The 22047-nt window shown below is 42.1% G+C and overlaps 1 protein-coding gene across 3 annotated transcripts in view; it reads left to right on the top strand.

Annotated features, from left to right (window-relative positions):
• The first annotated feature begins 26 nt into the window (after positions 1-26).
• The window catches only part of trmt2a (tRNA methyltransferase 2 homolog A), a 44128-nt gene continuing 22107 nt past the window's right edge, over positions 27-22047 (top strand). For 2 of the 3 annotated variants that reach the window (XM_072587741.1, XM_072587743.1), the window contains exons 1-6: positions 27-147; positions 9199-9820; positions 17903-18011; positions 18627-18808; positions 20752-20866; positions 21900-22015. In XM_072587741.1, coding sequence (XP_072443842.1) covers positions 9213-9820; positions 17903-18011; positions 18627-18808; positions 20752-20866; positions 21900-22015 — 1130 coding nt within the window. In that variant the 5' untranslated portion in view covers positions 27-147; positions 9199-9212. Of the gene's footprint in view, positions 148-4322; positions 4463-9198; positions 9821-17902; positions 18012-18626; positions 18809-20751; positions 20867-21899; positions 22016-22047 lie in introns of those variants that run through there. The other variant, XM_072587742.1, reaches the window with a different exon arrangement.

Below are 22047 nucleotides of genomic sequence, written 5' to 3' on the forward strand. Positions count from 1 at the left end.
TATTTTTTACCCCTATTCCTTGGAGGGTCATTCCCACAATGCTGTGCTTCCTTTCCTCCTCTCCTCCTCCTACCCAAACACGGAGCTTTGACAAAATGGCGGCGTCCCGCAGGTGTTCTATGCTCAATCTTTAGAGAATCGGTTGTGGTGAGTTGAGCACAAAAATAATTAAACAGATTTGGAGCGTCACTTATTTTTGTATCCATCACGTATCCCTGTCTTCTCAATTGCACAATGAGCTTCGGGACGTTCCTCTCCCTCTCCATTCTTTTGCAATATTCTGTAAGGACAGATTTTTACATCCCTCACGCGTTGACACTCATTTGCTGTCAAGCAATTAATTTTTGTGAGCGACGTGGTTTTGTTTTTCTCGTTGCGATCGGTGTTCAAAACGCCAGTGTTTTCCCACTCCCGAACGAGTTCTTTGATGGTGGAATTGTTATTTTAATAATCTGCAATCTTCATTATTGCTGCTGCGGGCCGTTTTAAAGTATGAGTCTTTACTTGATATCTCTCAAAATGCTGGCGATATGTTTCAGATGGAATGTATCTGTTTTCTTTGACTTTCCTATATCGGTCTCCTTTTTAAGTTGTTCAAAACCAGCTATCGAGCTATAGAATCATTGAATGATTATCACCGTGAAGGTTGTTATCTGACGTGTTGAGTCTGTCCTGACACATTGACAAGCAATTCGGCTGGTTCACTGCTCTGACCTTTCCAACATATCCCGAACAGGATTTTTTAAAAAAAATCTTAAATGCTATATGCAATGACTTATTGAAAGCTAGAATTGAATTTGCATCAACTATCCTCTTGAACAGCACATTTCAGATCCCAATCACGCTGCGTAAAGTAAATATTTTCTTGAGTCACCTTTTGGTTTTTTTTGCCAGTCACCTTAATTGAGTATCCTTTAATTCTTGACCTCACTTCTGAGGGGAGCTGTTTCTCCTGATGTAATCCATCTAGACCCCTTCTGGTCTTGAACACAGTTATTAAAACTCAATTTTCTCAGGAAAATAACAGTTCCTCCAATTTATCCTCTCAACTGAAGCCTGTTGTGCATGGAGTGATTCTTGTGTATTTTCTAAAGCCTTCTTTGTGGCTTCTTAAACTATAGTGCCTAGAATTTGACATACATTCCAGTTAAAGCTGAACCAGGACTCACTGTACTTTCACACTACAGATGCTACCAGACCTGCTGAGTTTTTCCAGCAATTTCTGATTTTGTTTCATATCTTCAGCACCTGCAGTTCTTTGTTTTATTTTCTCATAACTTTGCTGCTTTTGCACTCTGTGCCCCTATTTATAAAGTTCAAGATCTGTTTTTTTCTTTTTTAACTACTTTTTCAATTTGCCTTGAATGATTTATGCACGTATGACCCCATCATTCTTTTGTCTGTGTACTTTAAAATAAGAACCAGAAAAGACATGGTACATAAGCTATTTTTACATTAGGGGATTCTAGAACCTGGGAGCATAGTCTGAGAATTAGGGCTAGACTGTTCAGGAGAGATGTTAGGAAGCACTTTGACACACAGTGTAGGAGATGTTTGGAACTCACTTACACAAATCACATGATTGATCAATTACTGATTTTAAACCTGAGGTAGATAAATGTTCATTAAGCAAAAGTATTAAGGGATATAGGAGTGTACAGTATATGGAGTTAGGTCTCAGACCAGGCATAATATCTCTCAATTGTAGGAGCAGGAATAGGCCATTGTCCTCTTGAGCCTGCTCTCCTTCCCAGGTATCCCTTGATCCCTTCAACAAGAGCTTCAACCACTTTCTGTGACTTCAACAGGCTCACCACTCTCTGTGTGAATACATTTCTACTAATCTCAGTACTCAAATGTTTAGCCCTTATCCTTAAGCGATGACCCCTTCTTTGGACCCATTTACCATCCGGGACATCCTTCCTGCATCTAACCTATCTGGAACTGTTTGAATTTTGTAGGTTCTCCTTAAATGGAAGAACAGGCACAAAGGGCTAAATGACATATGCTTTGTATTATATTGTCTCTCCTCATTCTTGCTATCATTTCACGCTTCTCAGCATTAAATTTCATCTACTACATGTTTGACCATGCCCTCCTGAAGTCTATCTCTATCCTTAAAGTTTACAATACTTAGAAATTTTGTCATCTTGAGTTTTTAAAATAATCCCCTTTACATCCATTATTCTATGTCAAAAAGTCAATGGTTGTTCTGACCCCTGGGGAGAGCACCATTGTATACCTAATCTCTTGCCGTTTTGCCAATTTTAGTATCAGCTGTCACTATCTGTTTATTTCATAGGTGAAAAATTTCTCCAGTGGTCCTATTGTGCAGTTAAACAATTTTTCTTCCCTTCATCTTTGTATGCTATCTCCATATAGCTTAGATTTTTTGGTATGAAGAGAAAGAATGAGGGGTATGAATAGAGTTAATGGTAGCTGTCGTTTTCCTTTGATGGGGGATATCAAGACTAGGGGAGACATTTTTAAGATGACAGGAAAAAGATTTAAACAAGACATGAGGGGCAGTGTTTTTTTGAAACAGAGGGAGGTTTGCGTGTGGAATGAGCTTCCTGTGGAAGTGGTGGATGTGGGTACAATTGTAATGTTTAAAAGACATTTGGATAAGTACATGAATAGGAAAGGTTTGGAGGGATATGGGTCAGGGAACAGGTCAGGTGGAACTAGTTTAGTTTGGGATTATGTTTGGCATGGACTGGTTGGACTGAAGGGTCCCTGCTGTATATCTCTAAGACAGAATTTGATTAGACCTAATGACAGATGATCCAGAGTTAAAGTGCAAAATTCAAAATATTCACAAATCTTTGTTTGAAGGAATTTCTCATTTTCACGACCGAATGATCAATGTTATTCTGAGGTGGTCACCCCGTGCTCTGATATTCCAGATGGGAGAAATGTCCTTGCTTCATCAACTCTCCCTACACATTAAAACTTTTCTATTGGAATGGAAACTTCATTTTTAACCACTAGGGCATGCATAAATCCACAACTCACTTTCTTCACATAGGATTCTTGTATCCCAGAAATCAGATCAGCAAGCCTTAAGTGCGCTTTATCTAAGCTAAGTATATACTTGCTTGGGGTGAGGAAACCCACGTGTAGTTCCACCAAGGTTCTATATAATTCCAATAATATTTATTCACTCTTTATTCTCCAGCCCATTGATTTAAAAACAAGGTGACATAAAATACTTATTCTCCTACCAAAGGGATAACTTCACTTCCCTAAATTATATCTGGTCTTCTACATACTTGTCCACTGACTTAACTTGCCTATGTCCCCTTTCATCTATCTGCATCCTTTGTGTCTACATCATTAACAAATTTGGATTCTTTACATCTCATTCCCTCATCTAAGTGGATTGTTTGTGATTTTTGAAAAGATTTGTAGCTCCGGTAGAGGTTCTGGATGTGAGTTTGCTCGCTGAGCTGAAAGGTTTGTTTTCAAACATTTCATTACCAATGAAGCAAGGTAACATTAGTGCGCCTCTGGAGAAGTGCTGTTGGTATGTCCCATTTTTATTTATGAATTTAGATTTCTTTGGGTGGGTGATATCACTTCCGGTTCCTTTTCTCCAAGGGTGGCGCACAAACCAGGAGCCCCCCCCCCCCCCCCCCCCCCCTCCCCCCCCCCCCCCCTCAGACCCATAGTCTCACTACCTGAACACCAATATACAGACTAGCCAAGGAATTCCACCAAGACTAAAATACTTAGTAGAAGACTCACGCCACTCCACCCAAGAATTCCTGAACACCAAAGACACCAAGATAGATGAAGATGAAATAATGGTTTCCTTTGATGTAACAGCTCTGTTCACATCAATTAACATCAACCTAGCCAAAGAAACACTAACTACACTGCTAGAAGAACCAAAGACACAAACACTGGGCAGGGTCAACTTGCCATTAGCAAAGATAACGTCATCAAGCAAGTGGACCTGCACCTTACCACCCACTTCACATTCAATACCAAGTCCTACAAACAAATCAATGGAACACCCATGGGATCACTAATATTAGAAGCAGTTATGCAGTGACTTGAACAAACAGCTCTTCCAACCGTCCAACCCGAACTTGGGGGGGTGGAACCATTATGTGGATGACACCTTTGTCACTACCAAACAAAACAAATTAGAGGAAACCCACAACACCACCGATACTATCCTCGTTGGCATAAAATTCACAAAAGTGGAGAAGAACAACAACAAATGCTATTTCTAGATGTCACAGTAGAGCGAACAATCAATGGGGAATTTCATACCTGCGTCTACAGGAAAACAACACACATGGACCAAATACTTAACTACAGAAGCAATCATCCCAGCATCCCCATAACCAAGCTGCATTGGGACATTATTTCAACAAGCCACCACACACTGCAGCAGTGAGGAACTACGAAGAGCAGAAGAGAAAAACTTATACAGCGTAATCAAGACAAACAGGTACCCAATAAACACAGTCCGCCAATTTCTCAGCAACAAACCCAAACAAGCAGACGCAACATGCCCAGAAACCCTAACAACTTTACCCTACATCTCTGAAATTACTTTCAGACTGCTCAGACCTCTTGGCATCATGATAGCCCACAAACCTACCAACACACTTAAACAGTGGCTGATGAACTTAAAGACCATATGCAAACGATGAGCCTAATGAATGTCATTTACAAAATACCTTGCAAGGACTGTAACAAACACTACATTGAACAAACAGGCAGAAAACTAGCTACCAGGATACGTGAACATCAACTAGCCACAAAAAGAGTCAGGAGTGTGGTGCTGGAAAAGCACAGCAGGTCAGGCAGCATCCAAGGAACAGGAGAATCGACATTTCGGGTATAAGCCCTTCATCAGGAATGAAGCTTGAGAGCCAAGCGGATTGAGAGATAAATGGGGGAGGGGGGGTGTGGGGCTGGGGGGGGAAGGTAGCTGAGAGTGCGATGGGTTCATATGTGGCATTTAGGCAGTTGGCACAGGATTCCCATTTCCTGGCTTGTCTTAGCGTTTCTCGTCCGTAGGTGTTCAAAGTTTGTGAGAAGATTTGTAGCTCGGGTGCTCGTTGTTGTGGTTCTGTTTGCCGAGCTGGGAATTTGTGTTGCAGACGTTTCGTCCCCTGTCTAGGTGACATCCTCAGTGTTTGGGAGCCTCCTGTGAAGCCTGGAAGGATTCGATTCTTTCAGCATGAATGCCGAAAGAATTGAATCTTTCCAGGCTTTGCAGGAGGCTCCCAAGCACTGAGGATGTCACCTAGACAGGGGACGAAACATCTACAACACAAATTCCCAGCTTGGCGAACAGAACCACAACAGTGCGATAGGTAGTTGAAGGTGGGAGAGAAGGTGATTGGTTGGAGAGGAGAGTGGAGCAGGTAGGTGGGAAGGAAGATAAGTAGGACAGGTCATGATGGTGGTGCCTAGATGGAAGGTTGGATCTGGGATAACTTGGGGGGGAGGGGATTGATCCCATGTGGTTGGAGGGTTCCAAGGCGGAAGATGAGGCTTTCTTCCTTGGGTGGTTAGGGTTTGGCGATGGAGGAGGCCCAGCATCTGCTTGTCCTTTTGCGGAGTGGGAGGGGGAGGTAAAGTGCCCAGCCACAGGATGGTGGGGTTGCTTTGTGCGTGTGTCCTGGAGATGTTCCTGCCCCACTGAACACATCTCCATGTACTTTGATACCATCCTATTCCCCCAGTCCAGGAACTCCCCACCTACATTTGGGATGCCACCCATGCCCTCCTCTACCTCCATGACTTTCGTTTCCCTGGCCCTCAAAGCCACATTTTCACCATGGACATTCAGTCCCTGTACACCTCTATCTGCCATGATGAAGGTCTCCAAGCCCTCTGTTTCTTCCTCTCCTGGCATCCTCACCAGTATCCTTCCACTGACACTTTCATTCAATTGGCCAAACTGGTCTTCACCCTCAATAATTTCTCCTTTGCATCCTCCGACTTCCTCCAGACCAAACATCTTCTACAAACCCACCAACACTCTCAGTTGCCTGGACTACACCTCCTCCCACCCTGCTTCTTATAAAAATTCCCTCTCTTATTCCAAATTTCTCAACCTCTGCTCCTCGGAGGACCAGTTCCATCACAGAACACACCAGACGGCATCCTTCTAAGATCACAACTTTCCCTCCCACGTGGTTGATGATGCTGTCCAGCGCATCTCATTCACTTCCTACACCTCTGCCCTCGAACACCACCACTCCACTGGCAACAAAGATGGAACCCCCCCCCCCCCCCCCCACCCTCCCCTACCCTCCCCTACCCTCCCCTACCGGCACCTTCCCTTACCACGCCAAGAATCGCGAAACCTGCGCCCACAACCCGCCCTTCACCTCGGTCCAAGGCCCCAAAGGAGCCTTCCACATCTATCAGAAATTTATCTGCACTTCCACACATCATTTACTGTATCCATCACTCCTGATGTGGTCTCTACATTGGGGAGACAGGATGCCCTATTGCAGAACGCTTCAGAGAACATCTCCAGGACACAGGCACGTAGCAACCCCATTGCCCTGTGGCCGAACACTTTAACACCCCCTCCCACTCCACCAAGTACATGCAAATGCTGGGCCTCTTCCATCGCCGAACCCTAACCACTCGACGCCTGGAAGAAGAACGCCTCATTTTCTGCCTTGGGACCCTCCAACCACATGGGATTATGTGGATTTCACTAGTTTCCTCATTTCCCCTTCTCTGACCTTATCCCAGATCCAACCTTCCAACTCGGCATCGCCCTCATGACCTGTCCTACCCATCCATCTTCCTTCCCACCTATCCGCTCCACCCTCCTCTCTGACCTATCCCCATCAACCCCACCTTCATCTACCTATTGCATTCTCGCTACTTTCCTCCCAGCCCCACCCCCTCCCATTTATCTCTCAACCCCCTTGGCTCACAAACCTCATTCCTGATGAAGGGCTTCTACCAGAAACATCGATTCTCCTGCTCCTTGGATGCTGCCTGACCTGCTGTGCTTTTCCAAAACCACACTCCTGACCCTGATCTCCAGCATCTGCAGTCATCACTTTCTTCTAGCCACAAAAAGACACGACCCACTATTTCTTACAGATGAAGGAGGACACCACTTTGACTGGGACAACACATCCATCCTAGGACAAGCCAAACAGAGACTCAATAAGAATTCCTTGAAGCATGTCGAGAGTATGTTGCTGGAAAAGCACAACAGGTCACGTCCACATCAGGAAAATGAAGGGCTCCAGCCTGAAACGTCGATTCTCCTGCTCTTCGGATGCTACCTGACCTGGTGTGCTTTTCCAGCAACACTCTCTCAACTCTGATCTCCAGCATCAGCAGACCTCACATTCCTTGAAGCATGGCTTTCCAACCGGACCTCTATCAATAAATACATCAATTTGAATCCCATCTACTGTCCTCTGAGAAAAAGAACTGGAAATAATTTCATCCACCCATAGAAACCTAAACACATAAATAGAAATTGTGACATACCACCAGCAGTTCACCAGAGACTCTCTGATGTTATCTAGTATGGTAATTAAAAGTCTGAAAACAAGCCTTCCAGCTCAGCGAGCAAACTTACAGCCTAAGTAGATGGTGTATAGTTGACTACTGACCACTGCATACAGTGTGTTAACCAGAAGATAACTTGTTTGTATCCACTCTTTTTTTGTTCATTAACCCAACCTCCATGTACACTAATTCATTATGTCCCTGATCCTATGATTCCTAATTTAATTGAACTTGAGAAGGTGCCAGTGAGCCACTGACATGAATGCAACTGATTGGCTTGGTTGACCATTTCAGAGGGCAGTTAAGAGTCAACTGTTGTGGGTCCAGTGTCACATGTAGTGTCATAGAATTATATAGCATGGAAACAGACCCTTCAGTCCAATCAGTCCCACTGACCATGTTCCCAAACTGCCTGCACTTGACCCATATCCCTTCAACATTTTCCTATTCACATACTTATCCAAATGCCTTTTAAACATTGCACCTGTACCTGCATCCACCACTTCCTCTGGCAGTTCATTTCACACATGAGCCACTCTGTTTTTAAAAAACAAACGTTGCTTTTGCCCTTAATGAAACTTTTTCCTCTGATCTTAAAAATATGCCTCCTAATTGTGGGCCAGACTGAGTAAAGATGGCAGATTTCCTTCCCAAATTTGTGAACCGGGTGAGCTTTTTTTAAGGTAGTTTCATGCCCACTGTTACTGAAACTAGGTTTTTATTCCACATTTTTTTAACTGACTGATTTTAAGTTTCCCAGCTACAGTTGTAGGATTTGAATTTTATTCTAGAGCATTAGTCCAGACCTCTTGAGTTACTCATTCAGTAACCAAATCACTCAATAAACTGAATAAAATGTTTATTGACAATCTAAATCTGCTGCATCCATTGTTTATTCATTGCCTGTCCTGCTTGTTACATTAATTTGTAGGATATTTAGAAAACTTAGTGACTATTATTATCACCTTAATAGATTCTTGTATTTTCCCTACTGCTTACGTCAGGCTACCATACATCAAGAGCATTTCCAACTTCCAAACCCTGAATCCCACCCCGATAAAACATTTAAATGGTTTTGTTTGAAGAATAAATGTTAACCAGATATGCAAGTAGTTCCTGGTCTTCTCAGAATACTGTATAATCTTTTAAGACCACCTGAAAAAGTAGAAAGGACTTTGGTTAGTATTTTATGAGAAAGATAGTATACTGACACTGCACAGTTCCTTCAATGTTGCCACAAAGAATAATCCTTGATTTGTACACTGAAATCCTTAACTTGTGTAATGAACCTGATGTCAAATGACAGTGGACTAGTGTTGAACATTTTTAGTGGGGACTTGGATGTTCCTGTGTATTTTTTCATTGTGGATATTAAAACCAATTTGGCTAGAACTGTTGAAAATTGCTGTCTAATGGCTGTAAAGATATGACGAAGTGAATTAAGGTCTAATGCCTTAAGACAATGGAAAAGTAAAAATTCATAATTTTAAACAAATGAACAGCATCAGCTTGGGACTTCATTTGAAAAATTAAAAATTCATCTTGATTCATTAAGTACTGCTTTGAATTTGGAATTGTTGGAACAAACTCAAGGGATATTTGGAAGCATGGTGTCTGATTGAGTAACACTGGATGTTATTTTTGTGTGGTCGTAGAATAATAATAATGTTGTATGTATTTTAGAATTTGGAAAAACAATGGCAGAAGAAGGAACCAGCATTTCTCCTGGAGACCTTCAAAAAGAAATTAATGAGACATCCACGCCTGAGGAAAATGAGGATACCTGCATCTCAGATGAAACTCAGGTGAATGGAACTGAGCTTGAGGCTGATGTGTATCGCTATATTAAAGATGATCTTTTTACATCTGAGATTTACAAGATTGAAATACAGAACCTCCCAAAATTTGTAAGTTTCAGTGATTTGAGAAAATTTCTCAGCAGGAATAACTTAGTTCCTCACAAAATCAAACTCTTTGGAAAGCGGCCTTTTGCATTTGTGACTTTTAAAGAGGAGCAAGAACGCGATCGAGCAATGGAGGTACTTCAGGGGCAAGTTTGGAAAAATAGGAATTTGCATGTCCGATTAGCAAAACCAAAAGCTGATCCTATTGCCAAGAAACGAAAGCAAGAAGGCACTGAGAATGATAATCACGAACAAAAACGTACTGCTCCAGTGGATGTTTTGGACAGACCTTTAAGTGAACAAATTGCTGATGTGGTGACACCCCTTTGGAACATTCCATATGAAGAACAGCTGAAAAAGAAAGAGCAAAATGTCTTACAAGTGTTGGCATTGTTAACTACGTACGTATACTAACTGTGGGATTTTGGGTTGTTAGTGAAGCAACTAAAAATACATACCTTTATAAGAACAAGCGTGCTGTACCTTGGCATTTTTTTAAATGCACTTGCCTGATTATCAGAATTCCAACATTATTTTAGACTGTTGAGCTGGAAGTCTTTGCAGGCTGTAAGGATTTTAAATCTGTTGAGTTTTCACCATTCTCGGGTTGTCCTGGTTCAGGTTTAGCATGAGAGGGAAGAAGTATAAAAGAGACCTAAGGGGCAACTTTTTCACGCAGAGGGTGGAGCATGTGTGGAATGGGCTGCTAGAGGAAGTGGTGGATGCTGGTATGATTATAACATCTAAAAGGCAATTGGATGGGGCGATATGGGCCGGGTGCTGGCCGACTGGTTTGGGATATCTGGTCGGCATGGACGAGTTGGACGAGGGTCTGTTTCCGTGCTATGACTCTATGTCACACCATAGCCAACAAATTACATTCCTGCTCGAATAATAAAACAAAGAATTGTGGATGACAGAGATCTCAAACAAACAAAAACAGAAATTGGTGGAGATACTCAGCAGATCTGGCAACATTTATGGACAGAAAACAGAGTTAACATTTCAAGTCTAGTTCTTCAGCATTTGAAGCAGCTAGCAAAACAGCTGATGATGAGGAATAGACAGGAAGGTAGTGTTCGTGGTCTGAAATTGTTAATCTCAATGTTGAATCTGTAAGCTACTTAAGTAGAAGATCTTCCCTCAAGCTGGAAGATTTTCACTGGAGCACTCCAGCAGGCTTGAGACTGAAATGTTGGCATGGAAGTGCATGGCAGGCAAGTGGAAGCTCGGGATCATTTTTATGGACACAATGTAGGTGTTCCGCAAAGTATTCACCCATTCTGTATTTCATCTTTTCAATATAGAGGAGAGCGTGAACACCTCTTTCATTGTCTATTATCTGTCCCCACAACCCCAGCTCCTGTCTTCAAATGGTTTGCGTTCAGCACCTAACTAGCTTCTCTTCTTTCCTGGCTTATTATCAGCAAATCCTTTGTCTGCCTCACCTTTTTTTCTCTCTCTGGGCTCCATCTCCTCCTATCTGCTCACTCCTTTTCCTCCAACCCTCTGTTATCAGCATATCACCTTTTCTTAGCTGCTTCTAGATCTGAAGAAGGGCCAGTACTCAAAATATCCACTCTGTTTTCTCTCCACAGATGCTGCCAGACCTGCTGCGTTTTTCCAGCAATTTCTGTTTCTGTTTACATTCCTACCCAGCTGGCCAGCATATTTAAGTATGGACCAAGTTCAGTTTAATTCTGTGTATTATTTTGACTGTTGACCAGAGTGAGGAAAGAGAGAATCTGAGACTGGTACAGTTGGGAAAAGGAGTGAGTCAAATAGTCAGGGCAGGCAGGAACAAAGCAGAGAACAAGGTAGGTCTGCTAAACTGTATTTACTTCAATGCAAGAGTTCTAACAGGGAAAGCAGATTAACTCAGGGCATGGTTAGAAACATGGGACTGGGATATCATAACAATTACAGAAATGTGGCTCAGTGATGGACAGGACTGGCAGCTTAATGTTCCAGGATACAAATGCTATAGGAAGGATAGAAAGGGGGGGGGGGGCTAGAGAGGAGGGGGAGTGGCATTTTTGGTAAGGGATAGCATTACTGCTGTATTTAGAACATAGAACATTACAGCGCAGTATTGGCCCTTTGGCCCTTAATGTTATGATGACCTGTGGAACCAATCTGAAGCCCATCTGTCCTACAGTATTCCAATGACCATTTAAGTGCCCTTAAGGTTGGCGGGTCTGCTACTGTTGCAGGCAGGGTGTTCTATGCCCCTACTACTCTCTGAGTAAAGAAACTATGTCTGACATCTGTCCTATATCTATCACCCTTCAATTTTAAAGCTATGTTCCCTCATGCTAGCAATCACCATCTGAGGAAAAAGGCTCTCACTGTTCACCCTATCTAAACCTCTGATTATCTGAAATGCTAACCTCCTCCTTCTCTAATGAAAACACTCAAGTCCCTCAGGCTTTCCTCATAAGACCTTCCCTCCATACCAGGCAACATCCTAATAAATCTCTTCTCAGATTTCCAAAGCTTCCACGTCCTTCCTATAATCCGGTGACCAGCACTGTATGAATACTCTTAAGTGCAGCCATACCAGAGTTTTGTACAGCTGCAACATGACCTCGTGGCTCTGAAACTCAATACCTCTACCAATAAAAGCTATGCCTTTTTCCATATGCCTTTCACCGTATGCCTTCTTAACAACCCTGTAAAAACAATGACTGCAGATGCTGGAGACCAGATTCTGGATTAGTGGTGCTGGAAGAGCACAGCAGTTCAGGCAGCATCCAAGTAGCTTCGAAATCGACATTTCGGGCAAAAGCCCTTCATCAGGAATAAAGGCAGTGAGCCTGAAGCGTGGAGAGATAAGCTAGAGGAGCTAGAGGAGCATTTCCGAACTGACAGCCAGACTACTGCCTCCACTAGGACTCATAACAGCACACAAACCAACAGCCACTCTCAGACAACAACTCACCAGGACGAAGGACCTGACACCCAGCATGAGCAAAACCAATGTAGTGTACAAAATCCCATGCAAGGACTGCACAAAACACTACATAAGACAAACAGGAAGACAGCTAACGATCTGCATCCATGAACACCAACTAGCCACGAAACAACACGACCAGCTATCCTTAGTAGCCACACACGCAGATGACAAGCAACGAGTTCGACTGGGACAACACCACTATTACAGGACAAGACAAACAGAGCACAGCCAGGAATTCCTAGAGGCATGGCATTCATCCACAGATTCAATTAATAAGCACATCGACCTGGACACAATATACCGGCCACTGGAACTGACAACCTGAAGCGGCAGATACAAATCACTACAAATGCTGGAGGAAAGATCACAGAAGTGCTTCACAGATGGCTCCCAAGCACTGAGGATGTCACCTAGACAGGGGACGAAACGTCAGCAACACAAATTCCCAGCTCGGCGAACAGAACCACAACAACGAGCATCCGAGCTACAAATCTTCTCTCAAACTTTGAACACCTATGGGTAGCAACTTTCAGGGATCTATGTACATGGACACAGAGATCTCTCTGTTCATCTACACTGCCAAGACCCTTACCATTAGCCTAGTACTCTTTATTCCTGTTGCTCCTTCCAAAGTGAATCACCTCACACTTTTCTGCATTAAACTCCATTTTCCACCTCTCAGCCCAGGTCTGCAGCTTATCTATGCACCTCTGTAACCTGTAACATCCTTCGGCACTGTCCCAACTCCACCAACTTTAGTGTACTAACTCGTCATTCTGCGCCCTCATCCAGCTTATTTATAAAAATGACAAACTGCATGTGGACCCAAAACAGATCCTTGTGGTACACCACTAATAACTGAACTCTAGGATGCTTTCAGCTAGCCAATTTCTGAAACACACCGCTAAACCGCTCTCAATCCCATGCCTCCGTATTTTGTGCAATAACCTACCGTGGAATACCTTATCAAACGCCTTACTGAAATCCATATACATCACATCAACTGTTTTATCCTCATCCATCTGTGGTCACCTTCTCAAATAACTTAATACGTTTTTTGTGTGGCACAAACTATCCTTCTCAAAACTGCGTTGATTCTACCTAATCAGCTTATTCCTTTCTAGATTATTATGATTTCTATCTCTTATAACCTTTTCCAACACTTTACCCACAACCAAAGTAAGGCTCACTGGTCTATAATTATCAGGGTTATCTCCACACTCCTCCTTGAACAAGGGAACGACATTTGCTATCCTTTAGTCTTTTGGCACTATTCCTGTAGACAATGATGACATAAAGATCAAAGCCAAAGGCTCTGCAATCTCTGCCCTGGCTTCCCAGAGAATCCGAGGATAAATCCCATCCTGCCCAGGGGAGTTATCTATTTTCACACTTTCCAGAATTGCTAACACCACCTCCTTGTGAACCTCAGTCCTGTCTCATCTAGTAGCCTGTATCTCAGCATTCTCCTTGACAGCATTGTCTTTTTACAGTGTAAATACTGACAAAAAAAATTCATTTAGTGTTTCTCCTATCTCCTCAGACTCCACACACAACTTCCCACTACTGTTCCTGATCAACCCCAATCTTATTCTAGTCATTCCTTTATTCCTGATATACCCATAGAAAGCTTTTAGGGTTTTCCTTGATCATATCTGCCAGCGACTTTTCATGTCCCCTCCTGGCTCCTCTTAGTTCTCTCTTTCGGTCTTTCCTGGCTAACGTATAACTCTCAATCGCCCTAAGTGAGCCTTAACATCTCATCCTAACATAAGCCGCCTTCTTCCTCTTGACAAGAGACTCAACTTCTTTAGTAAACCATAGCTCCTTTGCTCATCCACTTTCTCCCTGCCTGACAGGTACATATTTATCAAAGACATGCAGTAGCTGTTCCTTGAATAAGCTCTATCAACAAACACATCGACCTGGACCCAACATACCGGCCACTACAGCGGATAGTTGGAACTGACAACCGGAAGCGGCAGAGACAGGCCACTATAAATGTCAGAGGAAACAGCACAGAAGCGCTTCACAGGAGGCTCCCAAGCACTGAGGATGTCACCTAGACAGGGGACGAAATGTTTGCAAGACAAATTCCCAGCTCGGCGAACAGAACCACAACAACGAGCACCCGAGCTACAAATCTTCTCCCAAACTTTGAATCCTAAATCTTGCCCAATTGCATCATAATTGCCTTTCCCTCAGCTATAACTCTTGCCCTATGGTATATACCTATCCCTTTCCATTGCTAAAGTGAACATAACCAAATTGTGGTCACGATCATCAGAGTGCTCACCTACCTCCAAATCTGACACCTGCCCGGGTTCATTACTCAGTATCAAATCCAAGGGAGGATATTCCTGGGAATACATCCAGGGAAGTTATTTGAGTGGAACTGAGAAATAAGAAAGGGATGATCATCTTATTGGTATTGTAATATATACCCCCTAATAGTCAGGGGGAAATTGAGAAACAAATTTGTAAGGAGATTTCAGTTATCTGTAAGAATAATAGGTGGTTATGGTAGGTGATTATAACTTTCTAAATATAGACTTGGACTGCCATAGTGTGAAGGGTTTAATGGAGAAGAAACGTAAGTGTGTACAAGAAAATTTTATTATTCAGTATGTGGATGTACCTACGAGAGAACGTGCAAAACGTGACCTACTCTTGGGAAATAAGGCAGGGCAGGTGACTGAGGTGTCAGCGGGGGAGCACTTTGGGGCCAGCGACCATAATTCTCTTAGTTTTAAAATAGTGATGGAAAAATATAGACCAGATCTAAAAGTTGAAGTTCTAAATTGGAGAAAGGCTAATTTTGACAGTGTTAGACAAGAACTTTCAAAAGCTGATTGGGGCAGATGTTCGCAGATAAAGGGACAGCTGGAAAATGGGAAACCTTCAAAAATTAGATAACAAGAGTCCAGAGACAGGATATTCCTGTTGGGGTGATAGGAAAGGCTGGTAGGTTTAGGGAATGCTAGATGACTAGAGAAATCGAGATTTTTGTTAAGAAAAAGGAAGCATATGTCAGGTATAAAGAAATTGAGTGAATCCTTAGAAGAGTATAAAGGCAGTAGGAGTATACTTAAGAGGGAAATCAGGAAGGAAAAATGGGGACATGAGATAGCTTTGGCAAATAGGGTTAAAGAGAATCCAAAGGTATTTTATAAATACATTAAGGACAAAAGGGTAATTAGGGAGAGAACAGGGCCCTCAAAGATCAGCAAGGCAGCCTATGTGTGTAGTCGCGGGAGATAGTAAGTGAGTATTTTGCATCAGTGCTTACTGTGGAGAAGGACATGGAAGATTACCCTTGAACTCTGTGGGAAGCTAGGGAAGTGATTGCTGGGTCCCTTACTGAGATATTTGTATAATCGATAGTTACAGGTGGGGTGCTGGAAGACTGGAGGATGGCTAACTTGGAGCCACTATTTAAGAAAAGTGGGAAGGAAAAGCCAGGGAACTTTAGACCAGTGAGCCTGACATTGGTGCTGTGCAAGTTGTTGGAAGGACTCCTGATGGACAAGATTTACATGTATTTGGAAAAGCCGGGACTCATTAGGGATAGTCAGCATGACTTTGTGCATGGGAAACCATGTCTCTCAAACTTGATTGATTGAATTTTTTGAAGAAGTAACAAAGAGGATTGATGAGGGCAGAGTGGTAGATGTGATCTATATGGATTTTACTAAGATGTTTGACAAGGTTCTTCACGGGAGACTGGTTAGCAAGGTTGGATCTCCTGGAATACAGGGAGAACTAGCCATTTGGATACAGCACTTGCGCGAAGGTATAAGACAGAGAGTGGCGGTGGAGGGTTGTTTTTCAGACTGGAGGCCTGTGACCAATGGAGTGCCACAAGGATTAGTGCTGGGTCCAGTGCTTTTCGTCATTTATATAAATGATTTGGATGCGAGCATAAGAGATATAGTTAGTAAGTTTGCAGATGACGCCAAAATTCGAGGTGTAGTGGACAACAAAGAAGGTTACCTCAGATTACAACAGGATCTTGATCAGATGGGCCAGTGGGCTGAGAAGTGGCAGATGGAGTTTAATTCAGATAAATGTGAGGTGCTGCATTTTGGAAAAACAAATCAGAGCAGGTTTTATACACTTAATGCTAAGATCCTGGGGAGTGTTGCACCATAGAGTGAAGTTTATAGTTCCTTTAAAGTAGAGTTACAGGAAGATAGGATAGCGAGGATGGCATTTGGTATACTTTCCTTTATTGGTCAGAGCATTGAGTATAGGAGTTGGGAGGTCATGTTGCAGCTATACAGAACATTGGTTAGGCCACTTTTGTAATATTTCGTGCAATTCTGGTATTCTTCCTATGTTGTGAAACTTGAAAGGATTCATAAAAGATTTACAAGGATGTTGCCAGGGTTGGTAGATTTCAGCTATAGAGAGAGGCTGAGTTGGGTGGGACTGTTTACTCTGGAGCATCGGATGCTGAGGTGTGACCTTATAGAGGTTTATAAAATCATGATGGGCTTGGATAGGGTAAATAGACAAGGTCTTTTCCCAGGGGTGGGAGAGTCCAGAACTAGAGGGCGTAGGTTTAGAGTAAGATGGGAAAGATATAAAAGGGATCTAAAGGGCAACATTTTCAAACAGAGGGTGGTGCATGTATGGAATGAGTTGCCAGAGGAAGTGGTGGATGTTCGTACAATTACAACATTTAAAAGGCATCTGGATGGGAATATGATTAGGAAGGGCTTAGAAAGAAATAGGCCACGTGCTGGCACATGAGACTAGATTAGGTTAGGACATCTGGTTGGCATGGACGAGTTGGACTGAAGGGTCTCTTTCTGTGCTGTACATCTCTATGACTCTTTGGCTGCTCTGTGGCTCACAGAGGCACTGCCTCACTGGAAGGCAGGTACTTGAGGATACTTCAGTGTCAGCGGTGGCCCTGGTGGCAGTCTCTTAATTTCCTCACTGGTAAAATATGGTCATGTGGTCAGCTCTCACCTTTTGTTGTGGTGATGGTAATTTCTTCCCTTCTAGTAAAGAAATAAGTACCATGAGGGTACCTGCACTTGAAATATAAATGCTTTAGTCTGGTCTAGAGGACAGTTTTAGTTTTGTTGTGACTTAGGGGAGGGGCGGGGGAGGTGAATCTTTATTCTGAACTGAAATTTTGGAAATGCATCCCTCAGTTAAATAATGACCACACTTTGTCACTGCTATGAGAAGCTGAACCTTTGGAAGAAATTAAGCATCCCAGACATTTCAATGGATATTGGGTCAGAGCGTCAAGAAGCAGTGTCTGTCGCGAAAGTATTGCTGTGTAACATTGGTCTCTGACCATTGAGAAGTCTAATATGCTGACTCAAGTAGAAATTTAAGATCCTAAGAGATTTATATAACAACTTAAGTTTGAAGTGCACTGATGATGATAAAACACCAATCTTAACCAAGGTGTTACACAACAAAATTCATATCAGTCTTTGGCTTTTTAAAATATGGTTGAGTGAAATCTAATTCTTCTTCCCCATATATTTTGTTTTTAAAATATTAGAGAAATAGGCACTCATAATCGAGCCTTTGTGCCATGGGTATTTCAACAGAAAAAGCTGTTTGGTGGAACCTGTTGTCCATTGGAGGGAGTGAAGCCGTCACCACTGCAGGTATGTTAACATCCAGAACGTCACATAACCAATATAAATTCACCCTTGCACACCTCAGTTTTGAGTGAGCAATTGTGACTATGGTGGGAGTAGAGGATATCTAACGTTCAGTTGTGTTACTGTAGTTGCCCAAAGTTGATCCTCAGATTTTCTGGCTCCAAGCATTTATCAACTCTTCTGGATGCAAACAGGTCCCATATGGTCAATTTAGTGAAACTTAAATAACCCAGGAAACTGCAAAAACTTCCAATCAGTAGTTGAGTCAAATGATGTCTTTGTGATGGAAATAAATAGTTTCAGGGACTCTAGGGAATAAATGAATATTGAAAGCTCTATGCCAATGGGAAAGGACAGCACAACCTTTAGCTAATGGTGTGTTTCTGGTCTAGCAAACTTTGAAGTTAGTGAATAGCCATTTTGGCCATATACATGAGAATGTACTCTTGTCACCATCTTTGAATTGTCACCTAACTTTGTAAAATCCTAACTGGCATATAACCTGAATCCGTCAAGTGTCATGGAATGTGGCACTATAGTGCTACAGGTTTGGTATTTGTACTGATTATGGCTTCAATTCTGCCAGTTGATTTCCAGCGTTGCAATTTTTTGTTTCAGACTGAATACCGTAACAAGTGCGAATTTCTAATTGGCGTTGGAGCAAATGGAGAAGATAAAACTATAGGATGTCGTTTGGGTAAATACAAGGGAGGATCGTGTGCAGTTGTAGAGCCATTTGATACTGTTCATATTCCAGCCAAAGCAAAGGAGGTTGTGAAGGCATTTCAGAACTACATAAGGTTATTAAAGCCACTCACTATTTCAGTGGATTACCATGTTGTTTTTCTCTCTGTAGTTGGACTATTACAGTACTGCTTCTTACTTCTTTTCTGCTATTGCTTTTATTTACCTGCCCTAGAAATAGTGCCATTTCTTCACTTGAAAACCAGTACAGTCAGTAATCTTAATGTCCCTGTTCTTCAGTATCCTTAATGTTGGCTTGAGGAAGGATATTTGTTTTGGACAGGCTGGGTATCTTGGTTAATTTTTATAGATTGATATATACACGTACAAATAGCAGTCAAGTGTGGGATTCAGACCTGTGCTATTTGCCTGTAGCTACTTCTCTGAAATACCAATTGTATTTTTATTACGATGCTCTTCAGAATTCAGTATTGTAATCAGGGCTTCCTTTTTTTAAAACTTAAAAAAAAGGGACCCAGAGAAATTGTTTCTGAAACACTTTAGTGGCTGTTGTGGAGACATGGTTGTCTTAGCCAGGGCTATAAACAAAACTGAAGGTGATTCCAGGTGACTGCCGTGGTCGGGGGTATGTTTGCTGAGCTGGGAAGTTGATTTGCAGATGTTTTGTCCCCTGTCTTGGTGACATCTGCAGTGCTTTGGAACTTCCTGTGAAGCACTGCTGTACTGTGTCTTCTGAAATTTATTTGGATCTGTTCCTGCTACTTCTGATTGCTGGTTCCGGTTGTTCATTGTAGTGGCCAGTATAATGGGTTCTAGGTCTATGTGTTTGTTGATGGAATCTGTGGCTGAGTGCCATGCTTCTAGAAATTCTCTTAGAGACAAAAAAAAACTACAAATGCTGGAATCCAAGGTGGACAAGCAGGAGGCTGGAAGAATACAGCAAGCCAAGCAGTATCAGGAGGGTTACACCTGAAATGTTGACTTGTCCATCTTCTTATGCTGCCTGGCTTGCTGTGTTCTTCTAGTCTCTAGAAACTCTGTGGTTGTCCTATGATCATTGTGATATCCTAGTTGAATTTATGGTCCTTGTCATCTGTGTGTATGGTTACTAGGGACAGCTGGTTGTGGTGTTTAGTGGCTAGTTGATATAAAAAATCTCTGAACTAAGAGCTAGACTTCTCTGACCACTTGGATTCATGACAGCCCATAAACCGACAGCCACGCTCAGTCAACGACTCACCAGAACAAAAGACCCGAGACCCATTACGTACAAAACTAATGTAATATACAAGATTCCATGCAAAGACTGCATGAAACACTACTTAGGATAAACAGGCAGACAACTAGCAATCCTCATCCATGAACACCAACTATCCACTAAACGCCACAACCAGCTGTCCCTAATAACCATACGCACAGATGCCAAAGACCACAAGTTCGACTGGGACAAAACAACAATCATATGACAAGCTAAACAGAGGGCACACAGAGAATTTCTAGAAGCATGGCACTCATCCACGAACTCCAACACCATCACATAGACCTAGACCCAATATGCCAGCCACTACAACGAGCAACCAGAAGCAGCAGGAACGGAACCAAATAAATTTCAGAAGGCGCAGTACAGCAGTGCTTTACAGGAGGCTCCACGGCACTGAAGATGTCACCTAGGCAGGGAACAAAACTTGTGCAAATCAACTTCCCAGCTCGCCAAACATACTAACAACTATGGCAACCAGCACCTGAGCTACAAATCTTTATGCAAAACTTGAATTCCAGGTGACTGCAATCATATGATATAGAAACAGAACACCAATTGTAGTAATCCATTCAAGTAGAGACACCATTCAGATTAGTTTTAGCCAGTTTACCACTGTGGTTACAAGCTGTCAGAAAGGGTATTCGCAGCAAATTGGATTGTGCTGAAATAATTCACATTCAGGCTGCTGATGAAGCCAAGGAGAGAGACCCTCGTTTTCCTAAAACCCACTTCATTTAAATGTTTATTATATTTCTGATATTTTTGTTTTGTTTGCAGGTTATCTCCTTATTCTGTGTATTGCCCAGAAACGTATGAAGGTCACTGGAAGCAGTTGACTGTACGCATTACTAGAGCCAAGCATATCATGGCTATAATCTACTTCAATCCTCAGGTACTGTTATTAGTAATTAAGTTTTTAAAGTTCATTTGTCTAATACTTTTATGCCTCAGTATTAATGAAGAGAAATTGGACATAGATTGCTTTGAATTTTTCTGAGTAATCTTGAAAACATGGCTAAACTGTTTGAATAAATGTTAGTGTTGGTTATCTGTCTTTTTATTTATCATGTTTCTATGTCTTATACCTGCTTGTTGTTGGTAGGAAAATGCCTTCAGTCTCAAGTTTTGCTGCAGTGATAGTTTGACTTGTGAATGTTGCCCTGAATTATTGAATTATTGCCCTGACTACTGAATTATTAACAACATCACACTCATTTCAAAGCAGTTTCACAAAACCTTCTCTGGGGCTGTTGTTAACCAGCAGTTCTAAAGCATGAAACACAATAACAGAGAATAGAGAATTGTTGGAGGCTGCTCTTTTAGTGACTGCTCATGTCTTAAGTTCTATGAAACTTCTGTTTTCAGGAAACAGATATATTGGCATCATTTGTCAAGGTAGATTCAACCAATCAGTTTTTTCTTCTGCATTGTACCATTTGAATTTTTAACCCCCAGTAGATTTTAAGTAATACTTGAGAATCTGCTATAAAACATTAACACATCTCTTTTGACAGTAGTGGCTGTGTCGGCATATATGAAGTATGCTACATCATCTGAATTTCTAGTTTATTACACACTGAAGCACACTGTTTTTGAAAGTGAATTTCTCTTCCATTCTTCCTCCTTACCCGAGGATTGCTGTATTCTTACTCAGTCCTGATCTAGTCTAGGCCCTACAGCTTTGAGCTGACTGAGTGAGACAGTGAAAAGGTGTTACTTGCAATTTTTCAACATTTGGACAGTGTTCTTGATGAAATTTAGAGATTTGTTACTGGGTTTTGTGTTTTCTGTACAATTATATGCATTGCACTTAATTTTGAAACGTGGTTTATGTTGCCTCTTAAACTTGCACAATCTTTTTCTGCCTCTTTTGTTTGCTGAAGTGTCTTTTCAGTCCCTGTCTCTCTCTATCTCTCTATTTATAGAAACTAACTAAACCAAAGCTACAAGAACTGCAAGGTGAATTAGCCAAATATTTCACAGAAGGTGATGGGAAGGATTGTGGAGTAACCTCGCTCTACTTTGCTGAAGAAGGTCAAAGGTAAGGAATTATCCAGATTTGTAAAGTTGTGC

The sequence above is a fragment of the Chiloscyllium punctatum genome, chromosome 17, assembly GCF_047496795.1.
Source record: "Chiloscyllium punctatum isolate Juve2018m chromosome 17, sChiPun1.3, whole genome shotgun sequence".
Classification (NCBI taxonomy): Eukaryota; Metazoa; Chordata; class Chondrichthyes; order Orectolobiformes; family Hemiscylliidae; genus Chiloscyllium; species Chiloscyllium punctatum.